General features: G+C 28.7%; 6 protein-coding genes across 8 annotated transcripts; 4 read left to right on the top strand and 2 right to left on the bottom strand.

Moving 5' to 3' along the window:
- Nucleotides 1–1684: 1684 nt before the first annotated feature.
- Bm14116 (MGC79568 protein, putative) lies at nt 1685–3636 on the top strand (the record flags this gene model as incomplete). Of its 2 annotated transcripts, XM_001897389.2 has the most annotated exons (7): nt 1685–1831; nt 2237–2411; nt 2732–2808; nt 2874–2980; nt 3113–3221; nt 3328–3411; nt 3523–3636. In XM_001897389.2, the coding sequence occupies 7 exons, from the start codon at nt 1685–1687 to the stop codon at nt 3634–3636; spliced, it is 813 nt and encodes a 270-aa protein (XP_001897424.2). The 2 variants fall into 2 exon arrangements, with proteins under 2 accessions (XP_001897424.2, XP_042933376.1); XM_043077442.1 differs by lacking the exons at nt 2874–2980; nt 3113–3221; nt 3328–3411; nt 3523–3636 and having other exon boundaries at nt 2732–2841.
- Nucleotides 3637–6871: 3235 nt separating this feature from the next.
- Nucleotides 6872–7967, top strand: Bm2289 (Helix-loop-helix DNA-binding domain containing protein; the record flags this gene model as incomplete). Of its 2 annotated transcripts, XM_001897388.1 has the most annotated exons (3): nt 6872–6999; nt 7147–7364; nt 7765–7967. In XM_001897388.1, the coding sequence occupies 3 exons, from the start codon at nt 6872–6874 to the stop codon at nt 7965–7967; spliced, it is 549 nt and encodes a 182-aa protein (XP_001897423.1). The 2 variants fall into 2 exon arrangements, with proteins under 2 accessions (XP_001897423.1, XP_042933377.1); XM_043077443.1 differs by lacking the exon at nt 7765–7967 and having other exon boundaries at nt 7147–7447.
- Nucleotides 7968–9904: 1937 nt separating this feature from the next.
- Nucleotides 9905–12110, top strand: Bm7749 (Uncharacterized protein; the record flags this gene model as incomplete). The annotated part of the gene is made up of 7 exons (XM_043077444.1): nt 9905–9959; nt 10205–10300; nt 10484–10598; nt 10918–11030; nt 11233–11334; nt 11560–11683; nt 11903–12110. The coding sequence occupies 7 exons, from the start codon at nt 9905–9907 to the stop codon at nt 12108–12110; spliced, it is 813 nt and encodes a 270-aa protein (XP_042933378.1).
- Nucleotides 12111–13677: 1567 nt separating this feature from the next.
- On the bottom strand, nt 13678–13929 carry Bm7748 (Uncharacterized protein; the record flags this gene model as incomplete). The annotated part of the gene is made up of 1 exon (XM_001897386.2): nt 13678–13929. The coding sequence occupies one exon, from the start codon at nt 13927–13929 to the stop codon at nt 13678–13680; it is 252 nt and encodes an 83-aa protein (XP_001897421.2).
- Nucleotides 13930–19207: 5278 nt separating this feature from the next.
- Nucleotides 19208–19411, top strand: Bm12023 (Uncharacterized protein; the record flags this gene model as incomplete). Its single annotated transcript, XM_001897385.2, has 1 exon — nt 19208–19411. One exon carries the CDS (start codon nt 19208–19210, stop codon nt 19409–19411), a length of 204 nt encoding a protein of 67 aa, XP_001897420.2.
- A 1084-nt stretch (nt 19412–20495) lies between these two features.
- On the bottom strand, nt 20496–21817 carry Bm5436 (haloacid dehalogenase-like hydrolase family protein; the record flags this gene model as incomplete). The annotated part of the gene is made up of 3 exons (XM_001897384.2): nt 20496–20792; nt 21219–21443; nt 21623–21817. The coding sequence occupies 3 exons, from the start codon at nt 21815–21817 to the stop codon at nt 20496–20498; spliced, it is 717 nt and encodes a 238-aa protein (XP_001897419.2).
- Nucleotides 21818–23420: the final 1603 nt, after the last annotated feature.

Raw genomic sequence — 23420 nt, forward strand, 5'->3', positions numbered from 1 at the left:
TTTCTCTATTTCCATTTTTCATATTCCAAATTATCACTATCATTTTAATCATTAACATCTTCAACAATTTTTTCTGCATTTTCGAGCCTTTTACCCCATTTTTAAAGTTCTTTACACCTTTAATTTTCTAGATTTTATTTGTTACACATTTTCCAGTTTTGTATTTCATTAATTGCTTGTTTCCACTTGTTAAAAATTTTGGAATTCTTCTATTTTTAAGTCAACTTGTAACTCTAAATAGTTTCTTTCTTGCGTGCTTTCCGAGTATTTTATTTCCATTTCTCATGTATTTAATTAATTTCATAGCTGCATGCAATGACGATGTGCATTTTTCGATATTTTTACCACGAAAATTTTCCGAGGTCTTTTCTCTTCAGTTTTCAAATTATCGTATCGATTTCTCATTTTATTCAAAATTGAAATAAACAATGAAAAACATGAAGAAAAAGCTGTTCCATTCCACCTCTTTTTACGTTCTATTGGTACTTTTCATAGTTTCAAATCAATTTCTACCAATTTTTATGCAGATTTTCTCTATCAATTAATCGATTTAAATCCATCGCTATGAAAATTTGTAATTTTTTCTTTTTTTGAAAGTCTTTCATTAAATTTACATCATTAACATGAAACTAATTTTGCTTATTAATGTATGCGCTGAAATTATTTAATTTCTTTCAGTTAACATTGCTTTTGAACTATTAATTTTTCTTGAATTTTTTGTAGCATTTCAAAGTTTTTCAGTTCAAAGCAATTTAAATTATTAAATTCAAAAGTGCAAGATTCTGAACTATCATCAGATTTCAGAATTCAAGCAATGTAATTTATCACAATTAGTATTTTATCAATCACATCTGCTAACTATATCACAGGAAGGTGCACCTATTAATCATTCAACCAACACTAATTGATCCAATTTCCATTCAAAATTAAATATTTCAATATCTCTCTGGCAAAGTTAGATGTTCACGCTAAAAAATGATTATCATGTGATCGGTGTTTACATATCATATATTTCATTTTATCTTATCATGCAACATTTGCATTCTTCCATAACTGCGCGTAGATAGATGTTCAGAGAAATAGAAATATAGAAGAGTATTTAAAACAGACAGAACCAAAAATTTTCATAACGGTGCCACATGATTACTGGATTAGATACAAAGGCGGAAATTTGAGATGGCACTGTTTTTGCTGGTTGGTGAAGTGTTGTCCGGAAGTGATTGAATGAGTGGATGGTGACGAGTGGGCCGAAAAGTTGAATGAGTGAATGGTGACGAGTGGGCCGAAAAGTTGAATGAGTGGATGGTGACGAGTGGGCCGAAAAGTTGAATGAGTGGATGGTGACGAGTGGGCTGAAAAGTCTTTTTAAATTTTGACTTTTATTTTGATTGTTGCTGTTAATGGAGTGAGTTCCATATTGTTTTGAAGTGTTATGTTGAACGGTCAAATGTTGTCTTAGTAAGTTCTTAAGATGTATCGCTTCTTTGTCATCAATGATCTTATATCATACACACATGCAGAAATGTTATTTCTGTTTTTTATATTTATCTGAATTGTTCGAATAATAATCTTTCCATCTCATTTCAGATGTTGTAAACACTCTGCAATTGCCTACATATTTTTGACTTCTTTCAGTTGTCTTTCTCAAAGAAGTTTCACAAATTTTAGCCTTCAGTAATTCGATATGCAATTTGCTAAAGCGCTAATAGAAGTAAAGAAATTAGCAACGGGTTATTATATCGGTGGCATTATACTGTCATTTACTTTTTTCGTTTTAAAAATTACAGTTGGCGTGTGTGCTCTCGTTTTTGATGAATGTGGCCTTGATCGAGTAAGTTTGTTTCCAAGTTTTTCATTTTTCCAACTTTTTTAAATAAGCATTCTGCAAATCGCACTAGTTCATCCGTTCTCATCGCATTTTATGCAAGATCTGTGGTGGATTTAGTGTTTTTATCCAAGATCCCTATGTATTTCGGTCTAGTGTTATGTTTTTTATCGTGTATATCAGCTATTTTGAGTTCATAAACTTCGTCGGCTGCCGTAAATACGCATTTTTCGAATCTCATTCACTGAATTGAATTTGTTGGCAGCTCATGAAATAAATAAATAAATAAATAAATATATATATATATATATGTTTAGTTAGATGTAATAAATATAACGTCAAATATACCTAATAATTCAGTTCAATCTTTCACTCAAATATTAAATCATTTCTGTTACTCATCCGTTATAGAGAGAACATGAAATTATGATATTCCTTGCTATTATGGTATTTTATAAGAATCGGAAAGCAGCAAACTGGATGCACTGTCTCGCGAATATGTTTCTCTTTTGTAAATTAGCCAATATTTTCTTATTTTTACGAGCTGATCTTATTGCTGGTGTTGTCTACATCTGTGTTTGTCTCAGTAAGTTTATTTCTTGGGTTTTAAAATTTCCATATAAGCAGATGCTTAATATCAGTATATATGAGATCAGTTACAAAAGAATGTTCATTTTTGTCTAAATAAACTACAGAACTTGAAGTTGTTTGCTTACTCGTTGATGCATGATCTTCAACTGATCAAGGAAAAGGTGGAGGAAAGTATGAGCAAATAATTACTGGAAGAGAGTAATTGCCAAATTTTTTATTCCAATTAGTGTTTATCATTTTTCAGAATTCATTTACTTGAATTAATCCTATAAAATTATGAAGAACCCATAGCTTTTTTTATTGCTATTTTTGCAGTACATTCCGTTTTCTATCCAGAACCAGTTTGTGCAGAATCAGAAAGAACACTTATTTATAACAACACAGAGTTATATGTAAGTTTAGACATTTTTTTTTTAATATATTAAACAAGTTTTTTGATGAAATATGACTTTTTCAGGAGGAAATTCAACGGAACCCGAAAATAATTTGGCTAGTTTATTTTTATACTTCCTGGTCACCAGATTGTAAACACGTTTCTCACGTTTTTGCCGAGTTGAGCGACAGGTAAATAATTTCCTTTTTGAATTAATCCTATAAAAATTACAAAAATTCGAATTCATCCGAATTTTTGTAGTTTTTAGAATTAAAATGTTAATATGACTTTTTGATCACAAAATTTTTATGATATTTTTTAAGGTTCCATTTGCCAAATCTAAAATTTGCGAAATTAGATGTGGGAAAATGGTCACAGGAAGCGAACAGGTTCCGTATCAATATACATCCAACCAGTAGACAGTTACCGACGGTATATTGCTTTGGACTTGATTTCAAATCCTTAAAAAGTGGAAATGTTGGAATCGAAGGTGTACTTGTTTTTATTTCGAAAAATATCGTTTTACTCATTTTTGCAGATTTCGTTATTCAAACAAGGTAAAGAAGCACAACGACGACCTACAGTATATAACCGGCGTGCAGTGCCTTTCGTTTTTACTAAAGTAGGATAAATTTTTAGCAGTTCAAGCAAAGTTCATTCAATCAATTCGAAAATTTCCATGTTTTGATAAAATTGCTTCTATTGTCTGTAATTTGCAAATTTATTCTTCCAGGAGAACTGCATTCTTGCATTTGATCTCATTAATTTATATGAAGAATGCAAATCAAACATGACAAAAGGCGAAAAAGAACAGTTCATGAATGAACAGTCGAAGAAAGAAAAGTAAATTCAAGTATTTTGTATTATTTGCAAAGAACTTCAAATGATAAGATTTGTCCATCAGTCATATTTTTAAAAAAATGTTCTATCTGTAAGCGTTGAGATTCGTCTGGTCCCAGTTATATTCAGTCATTTGTAGGATGTGCCATAATTTAGTACTTTATTATTCCATTGTTAATTGTATGTGCATAAGTAAATCTTGCTACAGTTTGAAAATTTGTTTTAATCATTCGTCAATTTGCTTTCGAATCTACTGCACGATACAATGAAAACAACGAGAAAATTGAGGAGAACTGAAGATGAACGTTAAAAGGTATTGAGCCTGAAGAATTGTGTGGGAATCCTTTTTGCAAAAAATTTGAGTTTGAGAAATTTTAGAAAGTGTAAGTGAAGCTAAGTAAGAATTTGAATGGATGAGATCATAATTTATTTATGTGTCTTATCAAAAGATGCTGGAAGTTAACCCTCTTTTTTTTTCCCTTCTTAACGATTATAAATCATTAGATTCAACGATAAAATGGGAAGAAGGAATATTTCAATATAAAATGAGAACGAATTGCACTAATCTACTCAATTAAGATCTGTTAATAGATTGTGTCAACTGCTATTTAGTTGTAACACAATTTAATCCTTCCCGGATTAAGTATTACATAATGGGCATATTGTGTGCATGCATATACTGATTGCTTGCATTGATTTACCGTTTTGCATTTCTTGAATTCTTATCATGTCTTCATATTTTTCAGGCATAATGACTGTAAACTAAAGATTTTCATGATTATTTTTTTTTTTTTACTGATTGCTGATGCACTTCAAGGGTTTAGTTAAGGGAAACAAGAAAATTATAGAAAAGATTCCATGTTCTTCCTTTGTTTTGATTTCAATATAACAAATTTTGTCCATGAAAATTTGACTCACTTTTTTTCGTAATAGAGGAGAATGTTCTACCACTTATTACCGATGTAACCTAATTGGTTAATTGCTGCTTACAGTTTGAGTAAGAAGGACCCTTGAAATACATTGGTATTAGCTGATGAGGGATGGTCGTTCGTTTAAATGAATGGATCCACTTCAATTGACGCAATTCCTTCCAGAGAGTTCATATGATGTATTTTGGATAAGTGCAATTGCTGGTTCAATCCTTCATGTCAACATTTTAATTAGAATTCTTTGTCATATTATTGCTCGAATTCATTGCATTACCTATTTTATGTGCGGACAAAATTATTTTTACTAACTTGTGTTTTCTACATTTAAGAGATTTCTTTCTAACTTATTGAAAATTTCCGTTATGTCAAAATCTCGCAATCAAATACTGAATTTTTTACATCACACTAATTTGACTAATTATTTTTGTATGGTTGCAATTTTGCTGAAAAATAAAAGGGTTTTTTTTTAATCTTTTATGTGTCATAAATTCAAATGAATGAGTTGGAAGTGACAACCTGAATATCAAAGCCTTGCAACGATACTCTGAGGCAATATATTGCTTTTAATAAGTTCAAAACATTAGTCAATATTGTGTCCGAAGCAAAAGAAAAATTTTTGCTTCTAATTCTCATGTTGTTTCATTTTTATTTCTCTGTATGAATAAATGTCATTTCTGCAATTCAAGATCTTTAGATTATTACTGATAAAACAATATACTTATATTGTTAATTGATAAAATAATTATTGATGAAATAATAAAGTTTGAAGCATTAAACTACTTAAGGCTGAATTAGATTATTTTATGTTTAAATATTCATAAATCTTAAAATACGACCAGTTAGTAATCATACTTGAAAATTTTCCGCGAATATGCCATTCGTTTTCAAAAATAGTAGTAGGAATCAAATCATCAAACAAACAGCTATAATATTTGTAAAGAATCAATGTAAAGAATTTGTAAACAATTAATGACCCGTTACTATCTTAACATATAATTGTCATTTTTTTTTTCCAGCAAATCCCAATTAATCAAAATCGAAATTAATGGACAGAGAAAGTGTGAAGTGCTAGTCATTTACACTCTAATGTAACTCATTTTGCATGAATATTCTAATCCATTTCTCCTTGCTCCTCTTGCAACTTGCCCTCCTTCCAATGTAAACATAAGAAATGTAATAGAAAATAGTAATAGGAATCAAATCACCAAACAAACAGCTATAATATTCATTAAGTCAGTTAATTGCTTAATTGATAAAGTAGCTCATTTTCTCTTTTGTAAATATCTCTACTATTAAAAAAGTATTAACTAAGCAAAAGGTATACAATCAGTAAGTAAATAAATCAATTGAGAAATAACAGAGTAATTAGTTAAATGACTAAGCAAACTGTTATTCTTAGTATTAGTATTTCATTTCATAAATTTATGCTTTCAAATTAGGCAGACAAGAACAGTGCTATCAACGATGTATACTTACACATTCATGGTAACCTTATCTATATACCATCTGGTCATATTAATCTTTTAGCATAAGTAATCGCTTAAGCAAGTAACCTTAACCCCAAATTATTTGGTTATTAGTCCACAATTTATACTTCCTTTTGTATATGTCTGTACATATATACGTTTGAGAAGTTTCATTCTGAAAATCCATATATTTCGAAAGTAATCGTTATATTCGCTGTTTTTATTCATTTTTGTGAAATTCATCACCTATTTATAACTTTCTACTTTTTTTCATATGAATTTTTTCTATTTTACAAAAAGATATTTTGAAAGTAATTGTTATATTCGCTGTTTTATTCACGGAGAAACACCTGCACAATTTAAATTACTGCAAGGTCGCTTATTAACTTTTCCATCAAGTTTGCGACGATTTCATTTTCACAATTTTAACTGATATATTCCCCGAAGTAATATTTTACCCTTGTGTAACTCGTTCTCAGAATATTTTGTATATACAAAACTTACATTATTTTTGATCAAAAAATAAGACAATTATTAAAGTACTTTATAATCATTCCATCTAATCACTGCAACTGAAACTACCGACTTTTTCAAACAAATACAGTTTTGAAAAAATTTTAGTCGATTTTTATTGTCTAAACATTTATGTGTTATTTTGAATATTATCTTAATTTTTTCAAGTTGTACTTTAGAAAAAAGAAATTGGATGAGTTTAATTTTCTCATTCAAAGAACAAAGACCGAAAGTTATTTATTTTCGATTTATTTTTAATTCGCTTCAGTAAAGTGACTCATTAAGTATTCCCTTCAATAAAGAAATCGCTGTTGTGAGCTTTCAATTTTTCTCCATGTCGCAACAATATTGCGCAAAAAGTGGGAAACAGAAACGACCAAGGAAACGAAGAGAACAAAATGTTTTGTTTTATGAATTGAAACGTAAGGCAGCAAATGAACGTGAACGAAAGCGAATGTACAGGTGAGAAGATAGAATAATTAAATTTCTTTGATGATAGATATATTCTGAATTTTTTATTTGCTAGATACTAAAATTCCAGTCTGTCAAATTTAATAAATGAAAACTGTCTTTTTAAATATAAAAAATTTTAATCAGATTAAATTTTAGTATTAATGAAGCTTTTGACAAATTACGCCACCTTTTGCCATGGCTGTCACATGACAGAAAAATGAGTAAAGCCTCTACGTTACGTGAAGCCATTCGATACATCAAACAGTTGAGCCAATTACTGAATGGTGAACCATCTAATCCAGAGAATACGTCGTACAAAGTTACAGTTAAATCAGAAATTGAACAATCATCGCTGATTATACCAAATTCAGATGGTATATCAATCCTAAATATTTTTAAATCAACTAGCTTTTATGATTACTGGCTTTCTAGCTTAATTCATGAAATGGTGAGATAAGATTAATTTCCTAGAACTTTAATTAAAATTCTAAGCTCCCTTTGATTTAAAACTTAATCAAACATCCAATTATTTTTATAATTTGAATGCTTTCATAGGGTCAATTATATCAGATATCAATGAATTTTTTTTCGAGTTTTTATTCAATTTAAATTTTGAAAAAATGATGTTTTAATAAAAAAAAATTCAATAAAATAAAAATTTATTATGTAATATTATTAAATGTACAAAAATTGAAACTTCTTTCATACATAAAAGAAATGTAATTATTACTAGCATACTTCTATAAGCGATTTTTGTTTTTTATTTGATTTCAGATCGCCTACCAATAAAATTCGTTGAACTTTCTTGTACGAAAATACCAGATGATTATGGTAGCATAATTAGAACGAAAAATGGTGCAGTACAGGGTAAATGTAGTAAAGTATGGATACCCAGTACCTGTTATGAGGACATGATGAGTCTCGACAGACATGATGAGTTTCATCATCCATATCTATTACCATTTAATGAAGAATGATATTATTTAAACTATCAAATTTCATTCTAATGCAATTAACTCAAAAATAAAAACACATTTTCTCGTATTCTGAATAATAAGCAAGTCAATGAATATGTTTAATAACGAGACAATTATATTAGTTGTTATTGCTGGTGCAAATAATGCTGCTACTGCTTATTAGTTATTTTAATTAATTATTAATTTTATTTCTATGTTTATCAATTAATTGCGGGTGGAATATGTTTTAAATTGAAACATAAAGATAGCATATATTTATTACACTTTGAATAAACATATAAGTTTTGATCAAATATATCAGATATTAATACGAAAGAAATCATTAAAAAGAAATCTTTCGTTTCCTGGCTTCTCCTTTAAATAAATCATCCATAAAATCTGACATCTTCAATCACATATTGATATTATCATAACAAATGGAAAGGTATTCAGTGATTTGATAAATACAGATAAGAAATTATGCAGTCATTTTCATAAATTCTCATCGGTATTTCTCAAAGACTTCAGGGATTAATTACTTTAATAATTATAAAATTCTAATGCGGCTACTCTTACACTGAATAAACAAAAAAAGATGGATCAAAAAAAACCAATTCAATTTCTCTTGAGAAATGTAAATGTTTTACTAAAAGTATTCTTGGATTATAAGCTTAGGTTATAAGTTATTAGAGGATGAAAAGGAAATTCCGAAAAGTAATAAAAGAAATTATTAGAAAGTATTCAGCAATGGAAAAAAAGAGTTACAAAGAAAAAAAGACAAGTTTGCAAAAATTCCTTTTTTTCAAATATTTACGAAATATAAGTGAATGCACTGAAAACAAGACTATTAATCTCTGAAGAACAGGGACTGACTATTTTTCAAGCAAAATTGTTTTTCAGTATCAAAATGTAGGAATTAAGTGTTTAACCAAAGTTATTAGATAAACAAGAAATCGTCACTACACAAATAATTCAAATGAAAAACAAAAAAACAAAATCAGATAATCTGTTGATCCAACTAAAAATCTTTTATTTTTACGACATGTTTTCTCTATTCAAATTGTTTGTTTCAAAAACATCTTATTACTATATCAATAAGCGACAGCTAATTGAGAAGTTTAAATAAATGACCAAATATTTTGGATGTCCACTGAACTAAATAATTCACATGCAAGAATTCAATTTCTTGATTCTCTAGATAAGTTCAAAAATTTGTTTTTTAAATTTGAATTTTGAGTAAATGTTGAACAAATATTAGATAACATATGATTTCAAGATACATTATCATTATTTATAAAAGCAATTTATAAAAAATTTTCGTAGCAATTAAACGAAACATTAAGAATGAATCATTCATACATTGTCATACATTGTTTACTTTTTTTGCCTAATCCTAAATTGTGGATTTATTCCATTACCATAAATTCAAATAAACCAACACTTGCACTAATGACTTCTACTGTTGATTGAAGCATTTGGGATTTCAATCAATCGCTCTCTTAACAATCATTTAAATTTTATAAAAATTCCTTGTATTAACATGTATTAAATTTGTTTTGCTAAAATATTATCAAAATTAAATCTATCGTACATATTAGAATATTTTTGTAGCATTAACACAAAGCTATTTTAGCACTTATTAAAATATAGCACATCTAGAAAGATGGAATTATTTATCATATGCATTACTTACGGATGATGCGGAATTGTTGTTTACAAAGTGAGTAATGACGGATCGTTTTTGCAAATATAAGCAAATGAAGTATGAAGCGGGAAGAGCGCTGGAGAAGCGAGAAAGGGGAGAGGAAGAAGGATGATTAGAAAAATCTTCTTAACAAATATATTATGCATATATTGCGATGATCAGTTTGTTCAAAAAAGAGTGGAAGAAGAAGGAAAAGGATTATTCGTTTATTTTAGAAAATTTTCAAATTCTCCTCAAATGCTTGAATAATAAGATGCCATTCTTGTTGAATTCATTGTTTACAATTATATTTGTCTCACTTACTGCAGGTACATTTTAATTTTCTTTTAAATAATTGTAACGATCAGCGATAATAGTAATAATAAATAGTAGTAAATAATATTTCCTCATTAAAGTTTATGAGATTTTAAGCATTTCTACAATCGTTCCTTAAATTTTTTTCAGTTATTTAATGAACGAAAATTTCAAATGTCCGAAATTTCATTGGTTTTGATAGGTTAAATAACTTTGCTGTCATTCTTTCTTTTTCTTAATTATAAACAATCTTTTTCAGATTGCAAAGAATTACTTTGTTATTCGTGTAATTCACAGTTTGGTTCATGTGATGGAAATGGCTGCAGCACCACTTCTAATAGTTTTTGCGTTTATCGTTTGTTTTCTTTTTCTTTTCAATCATTAAAGTAAAATTAATTTTACAGTAGATTGTGAAATTTTGAAGGCAATTCTCAAACATCTGCAGAAAAAAGATTTGCTAGAAGAAAAGAAAGGAATAATTGCAGGTTGAATTTTAATTTTAGTCGAAGTGAAACTTCAATTGTGATTATATTTTAAGAGCAAATAATCAGTGCTAATGGTAATATCGTAAGGACAATACGATCTTGTTTGGATATGAATGTTGTCACAGTTGGTCAAATTCATACAGGACAAATTGGGCAGTGTATTGAAACGTAACAACTTTACTATAAATTCACAGTTTAGAAGATAAAGACAATACTTCATCGTTTGTTTATGTTGAGCAGATGAGAGAAGCAAAACGAACTGAATTTGAATAAAAATGGAAAAATCTTTAAATCACTTGTTTCTTTGATAATTGATGATACCAAACGATTAATCAACCATTTCTTGAAATTGTAAAAAGAAATTAAGACTGATGGTATTCTTTATTTTTTTTTTCTTTTTTTTTAAAAAAAAACCAATCAGAAAATTTTTTAGGTATATTGAGCAAGCAATAAGAGCAAATTTATGTTTCATTTTGAAATGTTTCAGAATTGATCCAAACACTAATATGAAGTATAGAACTTATTTATGCAACAGCCGTAATTACTGCAACGTGGATTGCGATTCACAACGGTCCACGTTTACAGTCAATCCAGTTACACGTTAGAATTTCCTTCTTTAAATAATGTCATCGTTTGTTTAATCATTAACTGAAGATAACGTGAAGCGCTGAAAGTTTTCAGATTGAGTACACTTTGTTTGTTATGAGTAAATTTATTTGAGTAAAAAAAATAAACAAAAATTGATGCAAATAAAATATGAAGAATTAAATGATATTTAATCATTACAAGTTGGAAATTTCAGCAACCCGTAGAGATGTGTTAGAATGCTTCAAATGTAATAATTTTGGAACGGATTGCTATAGTAATACCTGTATGACTAATCATGGCGGATACTGCTTTTTCCGCAAGTTTTTTAAATGAAATTTTGATTCCATTGCTAATTCTCCAGTAATTTTGACTATAATTTGATAACAATTCCATTATTTACATGCTAATTGTTTACTTTGAAAATGTGTATAATTAGATGAGAATAAACTGAAGCAATAAAATTTAAGAAATAACAAATGAAAATTAAAAATGAATTGGAAAGTGATTTATGTATTGCTACAATATTGAAATCAAATTACAGAAATGTTGAATGTTTCAATGAATAGTGTACGTACTCTGCATTACAATAAGCAATGCATTGATATTCCTCTTGCTAAAACACCGGATGGTAACAGTGTCACTGAAATTAACAAGTGTGTCATCAGGTATGCTTTTTAAAATTTAATAGTTCGAAAAAAAAATTAACAAAGTAGTTATTATAATAGAATCAATGATTTGATAAAAAAAAAAAAAAAACTATGAAAAAATATTTGAGAATGTTTGAACAATTTGTTCAAATGATAAATACTGAAAGATAATGAATGTAACAATAAATGAATGAGTTTAAATTTATAACTTTACCTGATAATGTCATTAATTTCTAGCACCGATATGCTTGGAAATCATTTCTATACATTAATCTGTAATGAAGCCAATCTATGCAACGCTAATTGCAATTGGATTCCAGCTGTTTCACCAGCACCTGTTGTACCTGTAGTATCGAGTTCGTCTTCAGCATATTCTAATGAAACAATTTTTTTCTATTACTTTTTGGTAATTTTTATAAATTTCACAAATAATTATCTAAGATGATAATAATTGCAACCGATTGTTTAAATTGCAAATCATTTCGTTGAGTGCAAACTGATAAACACAGTTGATATTGAATAAAATATAACTTAATAAACCAAAACTCATTAAGATAAATAAAAATCATTTATTTCAATGCAAGCTGTGAAAACTGGATCTGAATGCTAAATTTCATTAATTTAACTCCAATTCAGCTAACATTAGCGCAATTAGTGTTATTTTGACAAATTTTGTAAAATACCAAAAAGATTCGTAATAAAGTAGCAGTTAATTATAATTATTCATATTAATAAGAATGATACAACCATTTGAACAGAAAGTTTAAAAAAATTTTTTTTTCGCATTTATCTGTCACTAATATTAATTAAAGACAATTTATGATATTAAATTAAAGGAATTAAGTGTGAATTAAATTAAAAGTAGTATGGAACTTGCAAATGATTTTCAAAGTAAAGTATGTGAGAACTCCGAAATATCAAAGAATTACTTGAAAAAATTTTTTAAGAAAAGTAACAACTGAAATCATAATAAGTATTTATAGCATTATTTTACTTCGTATTATTTTACTATTTGTAGTAAATATGTCCTGATTTGAAATTATGAGGATTGCGAGATTTGTACTTCAAACTTTATAGTTAAATACTCAATTATCTATAAATAGCACTATCTTTGTTTTATCAACCCGATAACTGCTATTTGCAGTATGCTGCTGAAAATTTAATCCTATTTGCAATTCTACTTTTCTTTTTCTTATCAGTTAATCAAATGACTGGTGAGTATGCAGAAGTTTTTATCATTTATCATTCATCGTATAAAGTGACAAGTACAGAAAAAGAACAGCGTTGACAACAAACACATCAGTCCCATGGCTCAATGAATCCTTCATGCTTCATCCTTCATGGCTCAATGAATGATGACCATCGTGTTGATGATGGGAGTACTGGTGGTGTCCATGATGGTGATGGTGATGATACTGATGCCATGGTTCATCCCAGTCATCGTCCCACCAGTCAGATGTTGTCACCGATACTGTCAACAGAGCTAGCAATAATATTGTGGCAAATCTTAGTGATACCATTTGCTCTTAAAAAGTTTTAAAGATTTAGAAGTTTTAGAAATGTTTGCAACATTAATGGACGTTGCCGATAAGAAACATAAAAATTGAAGGAATATTCAAAGATACCACCTTGCTTCAATTCAATGAGAAAGAAAAGAATTAGTGAGGATATCATGGTATAAATCAACTGCGAGCTGTCTTATATATCTGAAATGAGGTCACAAGCTAATAATGATACCTGCAGAACAGGAAATGGAAAAATTAAGATCTGAACTATAAACAAATTCCCTTCCCATTAACCTAATTCTAAGCCTGTTTCAGTATTTGATATATAAGCATCTCTTTTCTGAACTTCCTTATAGCAACCTGAACAGAAGACCTCTTCTAACAAGTACTCAGTAAGTTTCTCAATTACTCTTCTTTCCTTACTAAAATTTAATTATCTGAATTAGTATTTACCTAAACCATCTTTTCAATCATTTGTTTGACACAATTTGATGACTGAAATACTAATTATCTGTACTGAAGTGATGGTAGCACTACGACTTGCTGCGGTATTACTGTTAGCTCTGTTGACAGTATCGGTGACAGCATCTGGCTGGTGGGATTTTGACTGGCATAACCCATGGCACCAATATCATCACCATCATCATCATGGACACTTCCCGTGGCATCAGCATTTCCATCATCATTCACATCACAGTGGTCATCACTCATTAGGTCATGAAGAATGGAAATGGGATTGAAATTTTTCCACAGATTCATATTAAATATCGTTTCGTTGGTATCTTTTGGACTTTGTGATTTCTGATAAACAAATCTAAATGAATGATCTTCTTGTTATTGTCGTTGCAATTCTTAGTACATTCATTGAACTTAACGCCAACAAAATGTAAAAAATTTTTGAAATAAAAGGCAAATTAAGCACCAAAACAAGTGTACAAAGAAGCAAAAAGATTTCTGATTTTATTTAATAAAAATGCGATAAAAATTAAAATTTTGGTAGAATCAATTGATTGTTTCGACAAAGCTTTCCGTATGTGAATGGTGTGCAGTTCCATAGTAATAAATGGTGCACAGTACTTATCAAATTAACAAATTTAGACAAAAAAAATTTTCATTTGAATTACTTTTCAGTTCAGAAATAATTATCTCTTACAAAATCAATCATTCAGTGCATTAACTAATTATTTTGAAATTTTCACTAATGCCTATCAAGAGTTTTGGAAAATTTGAAAATTTAATTATTTTGGGAGAGGCTGCTGGTCTCGGGAAGATTTGATGGATGTAGATGTAAATATGTGGGGCTACAGAAGAATATAATAATTATAATAATTGCTTTGAATTGCAGAAGCAATAGTACAATAGCTTTATTGAGAACTGAAGTTGAACCCTCCTGATTCTTGGTAAAAACACGCAATATCCTCTTGAACAAGGATGACCTCCTTATGTAGCAAGCAATATACGTAAACAAAGTATGTGATTTATAATATTAGGTTGACCTTCTGAAAGAGTAATCGGTCTAACAAAAAGCTGCTAATCTGATTTGAAGGAAGTCAGTTAAGCCAAAGTGGTTAATGGTGTAAATTCAAACATAATTTACAATTAATGACGAAATAATAGCTATGAGATCAACTAAATAAGAAGCTAATACCGTGTAAACAATCTATTTGGAAGATGAAAACAAAATAAATGGTCTACATGAAATAAGACAACTTTTAGTTTTATGGATATAATACAATTTTATTTGATATACTTTGTTATTTGGAGGTTTGCAATACTTATTTCGAGTTTCACGACACTCCTTATTGAATGAGCTGAATGCTTTCAGGAAGTTGGATACCTGTGTTTGAACACAGGTAAGCAACAGGTTCATGTTTATCGATCTCTGAATTGATTTGTCGAGCACTGTTCGTTGAGAGTCTGAATTTCCTTCATCGTCGATTTTCAATGGACACAGCATCTTTCCTGGTTCATTGAGAATTTTTTTTTGTGGTAATTTTATTACGACACTAATTATTTCTTCATCCCTTCCTCTTTTAATTTCCTTCATTTCATATTAATTTTTGTGAAAATCTTACAATTTGTAAGAGCTTTTGTATATTAAACTTGGAAATAAATTTTAGTATTATCAAATTTCATTTTAATTAAGTGTTAAACTATTAAAAAATAGCAACTCATTAAAAAAATAGATTACTAGAACTTAGTTCATTATTTTATATGCATAGTGCGGGAACTGGTCACATACATTGTGGTCATTTGACAGCATAAATAAAAAGATAAACTTTAATAATTAGGTTTTGAACAATATTTCACTAGCGAAATTAATAAAAATTTTTAATTTGTCGTAGTTTTAATTCATTTTTTACAATTGAAATTAATTCATATTTCAATCTGATCTTCCATATATAAGCCTAGTAGTTAATTGCATATAATCGCCTAACTTTTAATTGTAAGGGATTTGGAAATTTTATTTTCATACTATAAAAAAAATAATGTATATATGTTAGTTGACAATTATTGCATGAATAAAACATTATTTACTTAAAACAAAGGTGAAATTACTCAATCATTACTCAGTAATTATTCAATCGGTGTTTCGTTTAATCATCATTACCTAATTTGGAAGCTTTTAACCGGGATAAGTTTATAATTCATTACAGTTAAGCTTAATGATTGAAATAAATTCATTTTTATTTTAGCATACTATCTAATCTTGCTACCTCTATTAGCAGCGTGAAAATGCTAATAGAATGTCTATTTGATGTCCATGTTGACCAGTCAATATCATTTGCGCCAGTTTCAATTTCATTTTTATCACCAACAAATGCAAAACTTTCTTTTAATTGTTGCCGTCAAATCTACAACAATTAGTAATAACTTAAATAGGAATTCAATAATTTCTATAAAAAGATTCTAACTTCGCCGTAAAATAAAAGGTATAAGAAAAGAGATATAACTGTCATTTAAATTCATCCACAAAAAACAAAAAAATTGAATTATGAGAATATATCGAATAGTTGAAAAAAGAGAATAATTATAGATTGTTTCATTTAATTTTCGACTTAAATTAAAATTGCTGTGTACGCACTGGTCGAATGAATAAAATACTGAAAGTAATTTCTCTAAAATTAAATGGAACAATCTATAATTTTTGGGTCAAATGGTAAGCCAGGTAACCAAATAGAAACAATGTAAATATGCCAAATGAGCCAAATATTGAGCCTTGAAGAAAAAAAAGTTATATTGAAAAAAATTTGAAATTTCCTAATTAAATTGAAAATTAACTTGATTTTCATTTTCATTTTTTTCTTACTCTGTGACTAGTAATTCGATATTGGTACATTTTAGACAGTTGGTATTTATTGGCCAGCAAAAAAAAAGAAAAAAATTGAGCAGAGCAATTTAACTATAAACGGTGTACTATACGTACCAATAACTCTCAAAAATTCCGTAAACTAAGTTAAAATAAAATTCCTTGAAATTTCCCACATTTATCATCATAATAAAACCGGATTAAAGTACTTTCTAAAACGATATAATCAGGCCAATCAATCCGGATTTTCTTGCCGAAAAATGAGTCTCGACAAGAGAATACAGTTATGCACCAATAATACCAAAAACAGTATCAATACTTCTCAAAATACCTAACCATGACGCTGGTAAGCCTTGCGATTTTGCGCAGCCAAAGGCTATCTTAAAAAATGACAAAAAAATGCTATTTTTACTTCATAATTTTAATCATTCTATATTTATAAATTATTTTATTATTTCATTTTATTTTATTCAATAATTTTAAAAACTTCCAAAGCATATCAACAAATTAAAGTAGAAATTGATTTTATTAATTGTATTTAGCAAAATTTCTCGAAAAAAAAAGGGTACGCTATCAAATCCAAGCACAGTCATATACAATTGTTGATAATAAATGTAAAATAATGTAAGCCATTTGACAACTGTACGTTGTATGAAAACTTGGATATTTCTTGCAAGATTCAATTTTTCTTTGTTTATCTGAAAGGTTTCAAAATTTCGAATTAGTTCAAATAATAATTAACCTTTAAACAAATGTTATTTGTTTCATTTAGAAAAAATGCCGTTTAATTAATTAAGTGATTCTTTCTATTACTCAAATAGGATTATGAAAAAAAAAAAATAGAAAATTTTAAAAACTGGAGATTTAGAAATTAATTTACAATTGAATTAAAAGTAAAAATTGAATAAAAAAATTAATTAATAGAATTTTTAATTATTCATAGTTTTAATCCATTCTTAAAATTAATTTTATTTCCAAATTTAAATATTGATTGTTATGAAAATCCTACAATTTGTAAGAGTTTTTGTATAGTAAACTAGAAAATAAATCCTAGTTTTATCAAATTTCATTTTAATTAAATGTTTACACTATTAAAAAATATCAACTCATTAAAAAAAAAATAGATAAATAGAACTTAGTTGATTATTTTATATGCATAGTGCCGGAAATGGTCATATGCGTTGTGGTCATTTTGACAATTGAAATCATAGAACAAACTTTAATAATTAAGTTTTGAACAGTATTTCAGTGGCGAAATGAAATTTTTAATTTGTCATAGTTTTAATTCATTTTGACAATTAAAATTTCTATTTCAAATTTAATATTGTTTTTTTGGCTAATCTGGCCAGTTTCCAAATGCCACGGGAAATTTCTAGTTCATTGACCAACACAATTTCATCCTCACGGAGATCTCTCGCTACTACATCTCTCGGAGATTCTTTCTCGAAGACTAATCAGATACCCATTTCTCTATGCGTCCCAAAATGTGTCTAAACCTTGAGAGTGTTTGACCAACATTTAATAATTTTCTCTTTAGTATTTGGTTTGTGCGAGAAAATTCTTCCAGTTCATTGTCGTTAATTGCGGGAAATGTTGGGTGAAACGAAATTAACTGGGCATATGATTAAACAATCTTCAAAATTAGCGAACGAGTATTTAATATGTTTTCTATTTTATTGTTATTAATTCCCTTTCTCATTACAATTTTCTGCCATGGCTTTTCTCACAGTCCTTTTGGTTATTCCAGTCTTTATTTCATAAACTTCTTTATCCCATGGAACTCTCAGTATGGTTTTTTCCCATATCATTCCATAATGATTTGGAAAACTAATTGAAATTGGTTGTCATTATCACTCAAGATTAATTTATGGTAACCTCTTCGGACAAACGAATCTTCTTAATAAGTGCAAAAAGATTTCGCTCGATAGATTTTCTACCAGTTCTAAATGTACTGCTCTTGTTTGAAACATGTGAAAAGCGCCATCCATCGATCTCAATTTTAATAGAAAAAGGACTCATATAATCTAATCCAACTTATTCAAATATTCGAGAACGTGTGATTCGAGTTTGTGGAAGATTCGGCATGGCCGGGAATTTAAATGGTATCTCTCGCAAAACCATACATTTGTTCAATATTTGCTTAATTTCGGTTCTACCTTTGGGTATGTAGAATTCTGTTCTCAATTTCAACTGCGTATGTGCAGTTGCAGCATGGGTAATTCCCCGTGTTGTTGTTATATAACTAACTCAGATATTGGGTTGTATCGTGGAAAGTAAATCGAGTGTAAAATATCTTCATTCAAGAAAATTTTAATTCGAAAATTTTCAGCATAATCATAATTTTTTTCTTGCCTTCATCGAATAGATCTTTCGGATAACATTTACTGGGTAATCGAAGGGATGATATATCGTAATCGGTTATAGTTGCATTAACTTATGGAGATGTCAATAATGAGTTAGATAATTAATGTTTATATACTATGGGTTTTTAACAATAGTTCTATGTTGTGGTTCAATAGTGACTAATAAAGGAAAAAGTGAGTGATAACTTATCATTGACTGATTAAATGTATTTATTTTTGCGGCAGAGAAGTCACTTTTATATGAATAACTCATGAAATGCGCCAACATAATTTATTTCTTTTCAATAATTAAAAAACAAAGATAAAAAAATTAACGATTTAATAAATTTCAGTTTTCAATCCCATTTCCATTCTTCATGACCTAATGAGTGATGACCACTGTGATGTGAATGATGATGGAAATGCTGATGCCACGGGAAGTGTCCATGATGATGATGGTGATGATATTGGTGCCATGGGTTATGCCAGTCAAAATCCCACCAGGCAGATGCTGTCACCGATACTGTCAACAGAGCTAACAGTAATACTGCAGCAAGTCGTAGTGCTACCATCACTTCAGTACAGATAATTAGTATTTCAGTTATCAAATTGTGTCAAACAAATGATTGAAAAGATGGCTTAGGTAAATACTAATTCAGATAATTAAATTTTAGTAAGGAAAGAACAGTAATTGAGAAACTTACTGAGTACTTGTTAGAAGAGGTCTTCTGTTCAGGTTGCTATGAGGAAGTTCAGGAAAGAGATGCTTATATATCAAATACTGAAACAGGCTTAGAATTAGGTTAATGAGAAGGGAATTTGTTTATAGCTTTTTGTCAGATCTTAATTTTTCCATTTCCTGTTCAGCAGGTATCATTATTAGCTTGTGACCTCATTTTGGAATACTAAAAAATGCTGATGAAGAGTAGAATTACTCTCATAACGAACTTTTCTTATATTATCATATTTAATCTTCTACAAAACTTATGCATAATGTGTTTTTCAAAACGAAAAAATTACATCCCATGAAAACTTTTTTTTTTTCAGAAACCAAAGTTTTTAATTCACATCTTCCGTCTCCAATCATCACCAGCAATTCCTTCATGAACCAGGAAATCATTAATTTTATAGGTAAATATGTAAGACAAATTAGGAATTTGGAATCTTTGCTTGTATTTTCTGGATATAAAAAATAAAATTCAAAAGAAAACAAATTTAATTAGATAGTATTTGAAGTTCAGAAATTTTAATTGCTGAAAATTTCTTCAAATTATCAAATGCACTTATTTAGAGTGCAAGTGGTAAATTACAGTGTAATTTTATTTTTTAAATGACGTTTTCACTTATTGCTGTGTGTAGTGAAATTAAAATGTGTTATACGATTTTTTCAATTACATTTGAAAGAAACAAGTAAATATTTAACAACGAAATTGATTTGATCAGCTTGTCTAAAGAACTTTCTCATTTGTCAATTTATACAATCATCATCGTAGTTTTGAATTCGATAAATGCTAATATAAGTAGAAGTGTCATATATTATGAAAATTTACAAATTTCAATGAAAACAATTAATACAATTTCACTATCAATTCTATGCACATAATAATAATCATAGCATTTTTAAAAATATTTCATTGAAAGCTTGAAGTGAAGAGAAAATAAAATAATTGTAGTTACAAATGGTCGAAAGCTGGTAAGCCTACTGATTCAGGCCTGAAATCTTCTAAGCTTTTTAGCACTTCCACAATTTGCTCCTTCCCTTCATCAGGTACTTTTACGTACCTCAAATCGGGCACCATGACAACATTCATTCCAGCACGAATAGCAGCCAAAACACCATTTGGAGCATCCTCGAAAACCAAAACATTACTGGGTCCAACTGGTGGATTCCGGAATCTTTGCATTGTTACAAGATATGCTTCTGGTGATGGTTTACCTTCTTTTATTTCTGGATCGCTACTGCATTTCACCTAGAATTTGAATGACTGATTGATACTTATTAGCATGGAACATGGAATACAAACTTGAGTTTAATGTTTTTGGAAAATTTTTCTGAAAATTCATTACAGCACGGGAGATAATTCTTTGTTCCCTCCCGTGTATACCGATATTATATCTAAATTAAATTATTTTGCAAGTGCGAAAATAAAAATTTTTCAAAACATGAAAGAAGTATCAGTTATCGATATTACTTCCTTCAAGTAAAAACGAAAAAAAAAGGTTATTTCGTAATAGGACAAAAACTAATGAAGTCAGACTAGCGATTTTTATTCGGAAAGTCACTGAAAGAAAATTATTTTTGTAATACATTGCATTTGAAATTAGTGAGAAATTAAACAGGTGTAAAAAATTTTTCCAAAATTTGCTAAAGTACATTCGAGAAATTAATAGTACACCTGCAGAGGTATTAAATCGATAAGATCTTTATGATTCATTGTTTTAAATTTGAATGAATAACTACTGGATCCAGAACATATTGCCATCGGTATATTATGTTTATGAAAATGTCGAACCAATCGTAACGCTCCAGGCATCTTTTGACAATATGGTAACTTTTTGAGAAGTATTGGATTGTACAAATTATCGTATTCCTTAACACTCACTTTGTCTGTTAAGCCAACCTTCAAAATTCAAAATAAGAAAAAGGTTGAATAGTTACACAGTAATAAAAATTATTGTTTTTATGTATGACAACGCTGAAGGATAAAATTTCTAAAGTAAAAAATTTTCAAAAATCCTAAATTTGTTTAAAAATAAAATGCAATTATAATTTATTGAAATGAAAGGGTAAAGAACGAACCTTATCGAGTAACATTTTGATGGAAGGTTCATGTTTCATACCCATTGTAAATGACTTCAAATCCAGTGTAAATTTTTTTCCGTAATGCTTCATAGCAAATGTATGAGTTTCTGTATAAGTTGGCTCCGTATCAATCAATAAACCATCCAAATCAAATATTACATGAGTAATTTCTAAGGCTTTATTTCCTGGCATATTTTTAGTTCTTAAATTTTTGCATATGCGTATTCACTATGATATATTCATACCACATATACAATATATAAAAATGCCTGAAAATTTAAAAAATTTTAGAACAATCCTTTCCCAACTAATTTGTTTCATTAAAGAAATATTCAAACAAGAATACAATAACACATTTTGAAACTATGAAAATAATAAAAACAAACTATCAATGTGATCAAATAATTCATCCATTTTAATTTCAAAGAATGAAATAAATCATTCAAATATTTCATTAGTCGAAGGTTGTCTTGCCAATTTTCTCATTAGGAAATATTCTTAAGAATGGAATGAATGAATGAATAAAAATAAAAGGAACATCTGTCACATAGTGTCACATAAGGTAATAAAGGAGCTTTTCTGTCATATGTTTGAAGTCAGAACTACCATGTATTAAATGATCTAACAATATTATTTCATTGACTCCTTATCAGTCATTATCTTTCTTGAAATGAGCAACTTCTTACTACTTATACTTCTCAGTAACAATTTCTATAAAAATATCCTATTTCTCCACAATCTGACTTAAGAAACTCATGAATATATTTTTTTGTATGATTGACATTGTTACTGAGATGTGTAAAACTTAATCTCTAATAAATAATAAATACTAATAAGTGATATTGATGATAATGCTCCAACATTTTACTCTTAGAACAATAACAACAAAAAATGTAGCAGCAATTAACCTGCAGCATTTTAAGTGCTAAGATAAAATACTTTCGACTATAAGATTTTCTACATAGCTTTTCTAACTTATTCGAAATGAAGACTGATAATCGCGTAAACAATTATCAACAATCAAAACTTCTATTATAAATGTATTCTTTCAGTTTGTTCTTTAGTTTATTATTGTTTATCTATTCCACCATAAAAAATTCACTAAAAACTCACTAATATCAATAACTGGTTGATTAGAATTACCACGAATTTAATAATGTTTAATCATTAGCGTCAAATTTAAGAAGACATCTATATTTTAGTTTCATTTTAAGAACATAAAGAAATGGAAAAGAATGGTAAAAAATACTATCTGAGATGAAATTTCTGATGAGTTTAAATAAATAAATAAATAATTTAAGGTATTCCTGTATACAGCAACTTGTTTAGAGTGAAAAAGGTTGTAAAACCAATCAAGACCAGTGACATTTTTGCGCGGAAACTTTTTAGGTGATCATAGATTAGATAATTACGTCAATTTGTAGTGTATCAACTTGATGGTGTAGTAGCAGGAAGAGATGAAATCCAGAAAGAATAAAAGTTTTGTCTGAAGACAACCGACTGATGCACAAAAAATTCTTAACCTCATGCGAAAGGGCAAAAACCTGATGTTTTCAAATGATGAGATTTAAGATCAAAATTTTAGAATTTAGAGATATGACTAAGAAGCTAAAACTTGACAGAGAGACAGCTGTAACATCAGGCACTTGATTAACAATTGTGTGTAAGAGTTGATCTTTCTTTTAGTGGAGAGAACTTCCGGCAATTGATCTATAATCGATATGTTGTTGAAGTGAAGTCAAAGATCGGTGCTAGCTGTTGATCAGAATGATGTCAAAGTTGGAATTTGATCCGT

This window comes from Brugia malayi (assembly GCF_000002995.4).
Source record: "Brugia malayi strain FR3 genome assembly, contig: Bm_v4_Chr1_scaffold_001, whole genome shotgun sequence".
Classification (NCBI taxonomy): Eukaryota; Metazoa; Nematoda; class Chromadorea; order Rhabditida; family Onchocercidae; genus Brugia; species Brugia malayi.